The sequence below is a fragment of the Oncorhynchus clarkii genome, chromosome 22, assembly GCF_045791955.1.
Source record: "Oncorhynchus clarkii lewisi isolate Uvic-CL-2024 chromosome 22, UVic_Ocla_1.0, whole genome shotgun sequence".
NCBI classification, from domain to species: domain Eukaryota; kingdom Metazoa; phylum Chordata; class Actinopteri; order Salmoniformes; family Salmonidae; genus Oncorhynchus; species Oncorhynchus clarkii.
Window position 1 is genome coordinate 19,704,889 of NC_092168.1, and position 12,787 is coordinate 19,717,675.

Below are 12,787 nucleotides of genomic sequence, written 5' to 3' on the forward strand. Positions count from 1 at the left end.
TTCACCCACCAAACAATCAATCAATTAGACAATAAGTCAACCAACTTATCAATCAGTTATTTAGGCAATTTTACACCTATTCATTCAAGGATTTTTCTTTATTTTTTACTATTTTCTACATAATACTGAAGACATCAAAACAATGAAATAACACATATGGAATCATGTAGTAACCAAAAAAGTGTTAAACAAATATATTTAATATTTGAGATTCTTCAAAGTAGCCACCCTTAGCCTTGATGATAGCTTTGCATGCTATTGGCGTTCTCTCAACCAGCTTCACCATATGCTGAGCACTTGTTGGCTGCTTTTCCTTCACTCTGCGATCCAACTCATCCAAACCATCTCAAATGGTTTGAAGTCGGGTGATTGTGGAGGCCGGGTGATTGTGGAGGCCAGGTCATCTGATGCAGCACTCCATCACTCTCCTTCTTGGTCAAATAGACCTTACACGGCCTGGAGGTGTGTTGAAAAACAAATGATAGTCCCACTAAGCGCAAACCAGATGGGATGGCGTATCGCTGCAGAATGCTGTGATTGCCATGCTGGTTAAGTGTCCCTTGAATTCTAAATAAATCCCTGACATTGTCACCAGCAAAGCACCATCACACCTCCTCCATGCTTCACATTGGGAACCACACACGCGGAGATCATCCGTTCATCTACTCTGCGTCTCACAAAGACACAGCTGTTGGAACCAAAAATCTCATCAGACCCAAGGACAGATTTCCAGCAGTTTAATATCCATTGCTTGTGTTTCTTGGCCCAAGCAAGTCTCTTCTTATTATTGGTGTCCTTTAGTAGTGTTTTCTTTGCAGCAATTCAACCATGAAGGTCTGATGTGTCTGTCTTTAACTGTGAAGCATTTATTTGGGCTGCAATTTGAGTTTCAGTTAACGCTAATTAACTTATTCTCTGCAGCAGAGGTAACTCTGGGTCTTCCTTTCCTGTGGCGGACCTCATGAGAGCCAGTTTCATCATTGCGCTTGATGGTTTTTGCGACTGCACTTGCAGAAACTTTCAAAGTTCTTTCCATAATATGGACTTGGTCTTTTACCAAATAGGGCTATCTTCTGTATAAGACCCTTACTTTCTCACAACACAATTGATTGGCTCAAACACATTAAGAAGGAAAAAAATTCCACAAATTAACTTTTAACAAGGCACACCTGCTAATTGAAATGCATTTGAGGTGACTACCTCATGAAGCTAGTTGAGAGAATACCAAGAGTGCGCAAAGCTGTCATCAATGCAAAGGGTGGCTACTTTGAAGAATCTCAAATATAACATATATACAGTGCCTTGCGAAAGTATTCGGCCCCCTTGAACTTTGCGACCTTTTGCCACATTTCAGGCTTCAAACATAAAGATATAAAACTGTATTTTTTTGTGAAGAATCAACAACAAGTGGGACACAATCATGAAGTGGAACGACATTTATTGGATATTTCAAACTTTTTTAACAAATCAAAAACTGAAAAATTGGGCGTGCAAAATTATTCAGCCCCTTTACTTTCAGTGCAGCAAACTCTCTCCAGAAGTTCAGTGAGGATCTCTGAATGATCCAATGTTGACCTAAATGACTAATGATGATAAATACAATCCACCTGTGTGTAATCAAGTCTCCGTATAAATGCACCTGCACTGTGATAGTCTCAGAGGTCCGTTAAAGGCGCAGAGAGCATCATGAAGAACAAGGAACACACCAGGCAGGTCCGAGATACTGTTGTGAAGAAGTTTAAAGCCGGATTTGGATACAAAAATATTTCCCAAGCTTTAAACATCCCAAGGAGCACTGTGCAAGCGATAATATTGAAATGGAAGGAGTACCAAGACTCTACCAAGACCTGGCCATCCCTCTAAACTTTCAGCTCATACAAGGAGAAGACTGATCAGAGATGCAGCCAAGAGGCCCATGATCACTCTGGATGAACTGCAGAGATCTACAGCTGAGGTGGGAGACTCTGTCCATAGGACAACAATCAGTCGTATATTGCACAAATCTGGCCTTTATGGAAGAGTGGCAAGAAGAAAGCCATTTCTTAAAGATATCCATAAAAAGTGTCGTTTAAAGTTTGCCACAAGCCACCTGGGAGACACACCAAACATGTGGAAGAAGGTGCTCTGGTCAGATGAAACCAAAATTGAACTTTTTGGCAACAATGCAAAACGTTATGTTTGGCGTAAAAGCAACACAGCTGAACACACCATCCCCACTGTCAAACATGGTGGTGTCAGCATCATGGTTTGGGCCTGCTATTCTTCAGCAGGGACAGGGAAGATGGTTAAAATTGATGGGAAGATGGATGGAGCCAAATACAGGACCATTCTGGAAGAAAACCTGATGGAGTCTGCAAAAGACCTGAGACTGGGATGGAGATTTGTCTTCCAACAAGACAATGATCCAAAACATAAAGCAAAATCTACAATGGAATGGTTCAAAAATAAACATATCCAGGTGTTAGAATGGCCAAGTCAAAGTCCAGACCTGAATCCAATCGAGAATCTGTGGAAAGAACTGAAAACTGCTGTTCACAAATGCTCTCCATCCAACCTCACTGAGCTCGAGCTGTTTTGCAAGGAGGAATGGGAAAAAATGTCAGTCTCTCGATGTGCAAAACTGATAGAGACATACCCCAAGCGACGTACAGCTGTAATCACAGCAAAAGGTGGCGCTACAAAGTATTAACTTAAGGGGGCTGAATAATTTTGCACGCCCAATTTTTCAGTTTTTGATTTGTTAAAAAAGTTTGAAATAACCAATAAATGTCGTTCCACTTCATGATTGTGTCCCACTTGTTGTTGATTCTTCACAAAAAAAATACAGTTTTATATCTTTATGTTTGAAGCCTGAAATGTGGCAAAAGGTCGCAAAGTTCAAGGGGGCCGAATACTTTCGCAAGGCACTGTATATATTTATTTATTTTTAAAATTTATTTGATTATTTTACCCCTTTTTCTCCCCAATTTCGTGGTATGCAATTGGTAGTGTCTACTGTCTTGTCTCATCGCTGCAATTCCCGTACGGACTCGTACGGACTGCTTCTTGACACAACGCACATCCAACCCGGAAGCCAGCCGCACCAATGTGACGGAAGAAACACCGTACATCTAGCAACCTGGTCAGCGTGCACTGCGCCCAGCCCGCCACAGGAGTCACTAGTGCGCGATGAGACAAGGATATCCCTGCCGGCCTAACCCGGACGACGCTGGGCCAATTGTGTGCCGCCCCATGGGCCTCCCGGTCGCGGCCGGCTGCGGCAGAGCCTGGGCTTGAAACCCAATGCAGTGCCTTAGACCACTGCGCCACCCAGGAGGCCCCAAATATAACATATATTTTGATTTGTTTAACACTCGATTCCATATGTGTTATTTCATAGTTTTGATGTCTTCATTATTATTATACAATGTAGAAAATAGTAAAAATAAAGAACAACCCTCGAATGAGTAGGTGTGTCCAAACTTTTGAGTGATACTGTATATTCAGTTTCAACCAACCAACCAACCAACCAACCCTTTCCCTGTTCCTGTGTGCTTCCAGGAGCATTTTCCCATGCTGTCGTCCCAGCAGCTAGTGCAGAGGCTCTACCCCTACCAAGCCATGTTGGGGAAGGAGGGCTGCACCGCCGTGGAGGGGGTTCTTAGTGTAAGAACACACACGGACAGGCATGCACAGTTACACACACACACACACACACAGCTGACTGTTGTCGTCTCTTTCCAGAGGTTTGAGTTGCTGGATGCGTGTCAGCAGCCGGCTTCCAGTGCTGTCCTGAAGGTGGCGCCAGCGAACACAGAGCAGCCCGGCCAGCCTGGAGCCCAGGCTGACGTCACAGTCCGCATCACAGACAAGGACATCACCTTCCAGGTAACACAACCCCTTTGTGATTGTGAACCATTCTGTAGAGAAGGCTGACTACTGGGGCAGTGTGGGGTTTGGAGGAATGACATACCAGAGTTGAAAGAGATGTTCGGGTCCACAGCCATCTACTAGACGGTATATGGCTTTGGTCCTCAGTTCCAAGTCGCCTGGTCAGTGAGAATGGTGGCGTTATCTGCAGTTCTTTGAAAGCTCTTTTTTGTTGTGTGTTTGAACTCTCATGTGGGACCCTGGAAGTGTGTGTGTTTGATCTTCTGTGAGGCCCCATATCTGCCGGATTATGAGAGAAATGGAAGTACGTAATATGGATTAAAGATGGTGTGTGTTGATGTGTAACAAAATGGTGATATCTGGTTGTTTTTCTAGTTAAAATGAACTCTCTGTTTTCTTTAGCATTACTAGATTCATCTCTCTCGTTTTCTCTTTATTTTTCTCTTTCTCTCTCTATATATACAGTGCATTCGGTCCTATTGAGGGAAAAGACAAATGAATCAATTTTAGAATAAGGTGTAACAAAATGTGGAAAAAGTCAAGGTGTTTGAATACTTTCCGAAAGCTGTGTGTGTGTGTGTGTGTGTGTGTGTGTGTGTGTGTGTGTGTGTGTGTGTGTGTGTGTGTGTGTGTGTGTGTGTGTGTGTGTGTGTGTGTGTGTGTGTGTGTGTGTGTGTGTGTGTGTGTGTGTGTGTGTGTGTGTGTGTGTGTGTGTGTGTGTGTGTGTGTGTGTGTGTGTGTGTGGCAAGACATAATGTGAACCCTTTGGAATCACCTGGTTTTCTGCATAAATTGGTCATCAAATTTGATCTGATCTTCATCTAAATTATATATATATATATACACTGCTCAAAAAATTAGGGAACACTAAAATAACACATCCTAGATCTGAATGAATGAAATATTCTTATTAAATACTTTTTTCTTTACATAGTTGAATGTGCTGACAACAAAATCACACAAAAATGATAAACGGAAATCAAATTTATCAACCCATGGAAGTCTGGATTTGGAGTCACACTCAAAATGTAATTGGAAAACCACACTACAGGCTGATCCAACTTTGATGTAATGTCCTTAAAACAAGTCAAAATGAGGCTCAGTAGTGTGTGTGGCCTCCACGTGCCTGTATGACCTCCCTACAACGCCTGGGCATGCTCCTGATGAGGTGGCGGATGGTCTCCTGAGGGATCTCCTCCCAGACCTGGACTAAAGCATCCGCCAACTCCTGGACAGTCTGTGGTGCAACGTGGCGTTGGTGGATGGAGCGAGACATGATGTGCTCAATTGGATTCAGGTCTGGGGGACGGGCGGGCCAGTCCATAGCATCAATGCCTTCCTCTTGCAGGAACTGCTGACACACTCCAGCCACATGAGGTCTAGCATTGTCTTGCATTAGGAGGAACCCAGGGCCAACCGCACCAGCATATGGTCTCACAAGGGGTCTGAGGATCTCATCTCGGTACCTAATGACAGTCAGGCTACCTCTGGCGAGCTCATGGAGGGCTGTGCGGCCCCCCAAAGAAATGCCACCCCACACCATGACTGACCCACCGCCAAACCGGTCATGCTGGAGGATGTTGCAGGCAGCAGAACGTTCTCCACGGCGTCTCCAGACTCTGTGTGGCAGAGACTCAGTGTGGACCTGCTTTCATCTGTGAAGAGCACAAGGCGCCAGTGGCGAATTTGCCAATCTTGGTGTTCTCTGGCAAATGCCAAACGTCCTGCATGGTGTTGGGCTGTAAGCACAACCCCCACCTGTGGACGTCGGGCCCTCATACCACCCTCATGGAGTCTGTTTCTGACCGTTTGGGCAGACACATGCACATTTGTGGCCTGCTGGAGGTCATTTTGCAGGGCTCTGGCAGTGCTCCTCCTGCTCCTCCTTGCACAAAGGTGGAGGTAGCGGTCCTGTTGCTGGGTTGTTGCCCTCCTACGGCCTCCTCCACGTCTCCTGATGTACTGGCCTGTCTCCTGGTAGCGCCTCCATGCTCTGGACACTACGCTGACAGACAGAGCAAACCTTCTTACCACAGCTCGCATTGATGTGCCATCCTGGATGAGCTGCACTACCTGAGCCACTTGTGTGGGTTGTAGACTCCGTCTCATGCTACCACTAGAGTGAAAGCACCGCCAGCATTCAAAAGTGACCAAAACATCAGCCAGGAAGCATAGGAACTGAGAAGTGGTCTGTGGTCACCACCTGCAAAACCACTCCTTTATTGGGGGTGTCTTGCTAATTGCCTATAATTTCAACCTGTTGTCTATTCCATTTGCACAACAGCATGTGACATTTATTGTCAATCAGTGTTGCTTCCTAAGTGGACAGTTTGATTTCACAGAAGTGTGATTGACTTGAAGTTACATTGTGTTGTTTAAGTGTTCCCTTTATTTTTTTGAGCAGTGTATATATATCGGTATCTCTGAAATTCAATATGCTTTAATGGCATGAATAACAAGGTCAGTGTTGCCAAAGCGAAGTAAATATCGACATCAATAAGAATATTAGCTGTAATACTCTCTGATTACAGGTCCCAGCAGGCACCAAGGCACCCCGCCCCCCCAACAGTAACCCCGCATTCATCAGCACCCCGAGCCACGCCCAGCTCCTGGCTGAGATGGTGCAGTCACACCTAGTCAAAGACATGTGCCTTATAGGGGCTAAGGTACACACACACACTGCTGCTATATACTATTTATTCACCTGCTTGACCAAGACACTACCTAATTTATATTTGTAAATACAGTCATTCTTGACATAGTACATTCATTATCTATACTGTATATCCTATTGTGTCCACATCAGGCTATTACTATGCATACTATACCTCTTCTATTACTTGTTATTTTTTACGTGGCAAATATAATTGGATTAGATTGTTTTATTTGACACGCGCACGCTAACCTCCGTCTAAGATGCTTAGTTACGTTTAATGTGTATTGGTTTGCTTTTGCTACTTGGACAACATTGACCGAGTCTTGTATGTTTTCAGGGTTGTGGCAAGTCAGTGGTTGCCAAAGAGTTTGCTGAGATGCTGGGTTACAGCATTGAGCCTGTAATGCTCTATCAGGTAGGAATACAGTACCTCCCAACTCTTCATTTGGAGGCTCTGTGTGTGTGTGTGTCTGTGTGTCTGTGTGTGTGTGTCTGTGTGTCTGTGTGTCTGTGTCTGTGTGTTGGAGAAAACAACCCCTTGGCTGAGGTTCAGTTGTCCAGAGATGCATCACTGAGATGCCACATCTTCCTCTTGGCAAAAGACAACTGGAAACATTATGTTCAACAGTCCGATAATGGAGTTTTGATTGAATGACTGATTGTCATGCTTTATTCCACGTTGATGGACTTGATAACTGACTGAGAGAGAAGGATGTCTTTCTCAGACTACACACACACATGCAGTTGTCCCTTCCATAGCAGACACACGGTAATGGGTCACTCATGGCTCTGTCCCAGGGGTTAATGTACTGTATTTCACAGGAGCACGTTCCTCACATAACTCGCTGTGTGCCGTGTGTGTGAAAGAAAATGTTTTCTTAGCGAGAGATTGTGTGTGTGTGTGTGTGTTACAAACAATATGTGGCTTATAGGTTGTCAGGATCTGTGTGTTTGTGAGACAGTGGCAATGATTACAACACCTCATCTCTCTCTCTCTTTGTCATCTGCTTATAGGACATGACAGCAAGGGACCTGTTACAGCAGCGCTACACGTTAGCTAATGGAGACACAGCGTGGAGACCCTCTCCCCTGGTCACTGCTGCCCTGGAGGGCAAGCTACTGCTGCTGGACGGCATACACCGAGTTAACCTGGGAACCCTGTCGGTACTCTCCAGGTACATAGTCACTTATGCGCAGTTGCAGACACACATGCAGACAGGAACACGTGCACACTCACATATAGCAAATCATCTACTAATAGCATGCATACTGTATTACAGCTTAATGGCCACTGTGACTGGTCCTAGATCAGTCATCCGCTAATAAAGAGGTCTTCAACCTTTTCTTGTCTAGGGACCCCCTCACAGGCGAACCAGGGACCCCCATCATATGTTAAGGAAAACGTTTTTTCATCAGGTGAATGATAACGGCAAGGAGAAGTAATCAACATTTTAAAATTAATACATTTAGTGGATAGTTTTTCATTATTTTGACCTACCCACATTATAATTGGAAAAGTGTAAACTCAACATACTCTATTAGCTAGAAAGGTAACGCCACAAACCAGGAACTTGTGGCTCTGAACATTTGACCGGCAGCATTTTAATTTACTTGAGAAATGTATCGGAACCACATGCATTGGGTGCGTAACCTGATTGGGTCGTCCACCCACGGTGCTCAGAATGACAGAAACCACATTCAGATTATGGTAGTTCATATTTGCAGAACATGCAAGGGACCGCAACGGTGTACCGAATTCTGATGCGCACTTTGAAATTAGAATAACTGTCCACTTCCATTTCCTCAACTAATAAGACAAGTAACAAACAGAAAAATCACTAACCTATGTCTACTCTACCCCACAGAAGAAAAGTTGACCTATTCTATTGTTCAGCTTGTCGAGAAAGAAAATGCCTTTTCCAAACAGACTCTGGGACAGTTGTGGGATGATTGAGCCCAAATTCATACGATCAGTAGGCCTAGGTTACATAAAGATGTTTTTTTAAAGCAATGAGTCTGATACAACAGATCAGAACGTTTAGCTTAACATGCTGATAAGCTATTATTTCTTCACATTATAAGAGCAGCAATGCGCATAAGGCAGTAGGCTACGTGCAAATGTTTGTTCCATAATGCAATTAACGGGAAAACACCATTGGGAAGAAAGAGGGGAGCTCTAATATGCAACAACTAGCATGGGTTGCTAATATGACTAGGATTGTGCCTTTGGCTACTGTACAATGAAATAATTTGATATGAAATAATTGCCTCACGGATATGAGCGAGTTTGGCTAGGCTACTTTGAAGTGAGGTAGGCAATGTAGTAAAAGCGTTCAGGTTTCAAACAATTCAATTTATGTTTTCAAAATGCATACTGCCTCCAGCTCTTTGCAAAGTGGTGTGTGACTCGCTGATGAAGCCTGCCTTCTATTGCAAATGCATGTGCTGTTTGAGTTGCTGTAGCATCAACTCTTGTGCTGTCTGACAGACTTTCTGCTCTGTATGCTGTAAATTCATTCCATCAAATGATGCAAATTAGACCGATAAGCAAGACAAGTCAAATGTATTTACATCGACTGGTATTTCCATCAATTAATAGGCTAAAAAGCATTATTTTGCCATGGGATTTTACTTCTGGACAATTGGCCAGCTCAAATTTGATTTATCCACTTTTCAACCACAACAAAAATTGCGGCCAAAAGCTGGCTATTACCGGCTAATGGAAACCCTGCTCCAAACACATATTAGCTAAGAGCAGCTGTTTTAGCACGGTTAAAGGGCCCAGTGCAGTCAAAAACATGATTTACCTATGTTTTATATACACTGAGTTTACACATTAAGGACACCTGCTCTTTTTAAAAATGTATTTATTTAACATTTTATTTAACTAGGCATGTCAGTTAAGAATACATTCTTATTTACAATGTAGGCCTACTGGGGAGCAGTGGGTTAACCGCCTTGTTCAAGGGCAGTTCAACAGATTTTTACCTTGTCAGCTCGGGGATTCGGTTACTGGCCCAACGCTCTAACCACTAGGCTACCTGCCTCCCCTTTTCTTAACATAGACTGACCAGGTGAATCCAGGTGACAGTTATAATCCCTTATTGATGTCACTTGTTAAATCCACTTCAATCAGTGGAGATGAAGGGGAGGAGATGGATTTTTAAGCCTTGAGGCAATTGAGACATGGATTGTGTAAGCGTGCCATTCAGAGGATGAATGGGCAAGGCAAAATATTTAAGTGCCTTTGAACGTGGTATGGTAGAAGGTGCCAGGCACACCGTTTTGTCTCAATAACTGCAACGCTGCTGAGTTTTTCACACAACAGTTTTCTGTGTGTATCAAGAATGGTCCACCACCCAAAGGACATCCAGCCAACTTGACATAACTGTGGGAAGCATTGCAGTCAACATGGGCCAGCATCCCTGTGGAACGCTTTCAACTCCTAGTTTAGTACATACCCCGACGATTTGAGGCTGTTCTAAGGGGGAGGGGTGCAACTCAATATTAGTAAGGCGTCCTTAATGTTTTGTGTGCTTAGTGTATATTTCCACTTCCCATTCCATTTCAACCTTAACCTTTATCCTAACCCCAACCTTAATCTTTATCCTAACCTTTATCCTAACCCCAACCTTAACCTTTATCCTAACCCAAAACTTAACCCTTAAGTTTACTGTATGCTGCCCAGTCAAAACAGTTTGAGCATATAGTATGTTATTTTGTTATGTTTTGTTAGTTTTGGTGTTTTGCAGAGTTTTTTTCTCTGGCTCTTCCAGCACACACATTTTTTTGGCCCCTTCGTTGGTGATTTAAAAAAAATATATATATATTTTTTTATTTCACCTTTATTTAACCAGGTAGGCTAGTTGAGAACAAGTTCTCATTTGCAACTGCGACCTGGCCAAGATAAAGCATTGCAGTATGAGCAGACAACACAGAGTTACACATGGAGTAAACAATTAACAAGTCAATAACACAGTAGAAAACAAAGGGGGAGTCTATATACAATGTGTGCAAAAGGCATGAGGAGGTAGGTGAATAATTACAATTTTGCAGATTAACACTGGAGTGATAAATGATCAGATGGTCATGTACAGGTAGAGATATTGGTGTGCAAAAGAGCAGAAAAGTAAATAAATAATAACAGTATGGGGATGAGGTAGGTGAAAATGGGTGGGCTATTTACCAATAGACTATGTACAGCTGCAGCGATCGGTTAGCTGCTCAGATAGCTGATGTTTGAAGTTGGTGAGGGAGATAAAAGTCTCCAACTTCAGCGATTTTTGCAATTCGTTCCAGTCACAGGCAGCAGAGTACTGGAACGAAAGGCGGCCAAATGAGGTGTTGGCTTTAGGGATGATCAGTGAGATACACCTGCTGGAGCGCGTGCTACGGATGGATGTTGCCATCGTGACCAGTGAGCTGAGATAAGGCGGAGCTTTACCTAGCATGGACTTGTAGATGACCTGGAGCCAGTGGGTCTGGCGACGAATATGTAGCGAGGGCCAGCCGACTAGAGCATACAAGTCGCAGTGGTGGGTGGTATAAGGTGCTTTAGTGACAAAACGGATGGCACTGTGATAGACTGCATCCAGTTTGCTGAGTAGAGTGTTGGAAGCCATTTTGTAGATGACATCGCCAAAGTCAAGGATCGGTAGGATAGTCAGTTTTACTAGGGTAAGCTTGGCGGCGTGAGTGAAGGAGGCTTTGTTGCGGAATAGAAAGCCGACTCTTGATTTGATTTTCGATTGGAGATGTTTGATATGAGTCTGGGAGGAGAGTTTGCAGTCTAGCCAGACACCTAGGTACTTATAGATGTCCACATATTCTAGGTCGGAACCATCCAGGGTGGTGATGCTAGGCGGGCATGCGGGTGCAGGCAGCGATCGGTTGAAAAGCATGCATTTGGTTTTACTAGCGTTTAAGAGCAGTTGGAGGCCACGGAAGGAGTGTTGTATGGCATTGAAGCTTGTTTGGAGGTTAGATAGCACAGTGTCCAATGACGGGCCGAAAGTATATAGAATGGGGTCGTCTGCGTAGAGGTGGATCAGGGAATCGCCCGCAGCAAGAGCCACATCATTGATGTATACAGAGAAAAGAGTCGGCCCGAGAATTGAACCCTGTGGCACCCCCATAGAGACTGCCAGAGGACCGGACAGCATGCCCTCCGATTTGACACACTGAACTCTGTCTGCAAAGTAATTGGTGAACCAGGCAAGGCAGTCATCCGAAAAACCGAGGCTACTGCTATTTCTAGGGATTATTACATTTTTTCACTTGGGAAATACTGCACCAAACATCTTAGTTAGATGTAAAATTGCGCGACTAAGACCTCTGCAAAAATTTCTAAATGAATGACAGATGTCTTCATTTATCTTAGATTGATTCTGACTATTTTAAGGAAGTGTTTTTGTGTTAATGCCTACGCCTAGCTGAGTTCTGCTAAAAGCAAACCCGAACCTATGTATGCGGACGTCTTTACCCTAGCCCTAACTCTAACCTTAACCCTTATCCTAGCCCTAACCTTAACCCTAGCCCTAACTCTAACCTTAACCCTTATCCTAGCCCTAACATTTACCCTAGCCCTAACTCTAACCTTAACCCTTATCCCAGACCTAACATTTACCCTAGCCCTAACTCTAACCTTAACCCTAGCCCTAACTCTAACCTTAACTCTAACCTTAACCCTTATCCTAGCCCTAACATTTACCTTAGCCCTAACTCTAACCTTAACTCTAACCTTAACCCTTATCCTAGCCCTAACATTTACCCTAGCCCTAACTCTAACCTTAACCCTTATCCCAGACCTAACATTTAACCTAGCCCTAACTCTAACCTTAACTCTAACCTTAACCCTTATCCCAGACCTAACCTTAACCCTAGCCCTAACTCTAACCTTAACCCTTATCCCAGACCTAACCTTAACCCTAGCCCTAACTCTAACCTCAACCCTTATCCCAGACCTAACCTTAACCCTTATCCTAACTCTAACCTTAACCCTTATCCTAACTCTAACCTTAACCCTAGCCCTAACTCTAACCTTAACCCTTATCCTAGCCCTAACCTTAACCCTTATCCTAACTCTAACCTTAACTCTAACCTTAACCCTAGCCCTAACTCTAACCTTAACCCTTATCCTAACTCTAACCTTAACCCTTATCCTAACTCTAACCTTAACCCTTATCCTAACTCTAACCTTAACCCTTATCCTAACTCTAACCTTAACCTTTGCCCTAACTCTAACCTTTACCCTAGCCCTAA

The 12,787-nt window shown here is 43.7% G+C and overlaps 1 protein-coding gene across 2 annotated transcripts in view; it reads left to right on the forward strand.

The window, feature by feature from the left end:
* Positions 1 to 12,787, forward strand: part of LOC139380535 (von Willebrand factor A domain containing 8) — a 100,060-nt gene that overhangs the window by 10,747 nt on the left and 76,526 nt on the right. For both annotated transcript variants that reach the window (XM_071123279.1, XM_071123280.1), the window contains exons 9-13: positions 3,541 to 3,645; positions 3,724 to 3,867; positions 6,402 to 6,536; positions 6,864 to 6,941; positions 7,541 to 7,701. In XM_071123279.1, the coding sequence (XP_070979380.1) occupies positions 3,541 to 3,645; positions 3,724 to 3,867; positions 6,402 to 6,536; positions 6,864 to 6,941; positions 7,541 to 7,701 (623 nt within the window). The remainder of the gene's footprint in view (positions 1 to 3,540; positions 3,646 to 3,723; positions 3,868 to 6,401; positions 6,537 to 6,863; positions 6,942 to 7,540; positions 7,702 to 12,787) is intronic.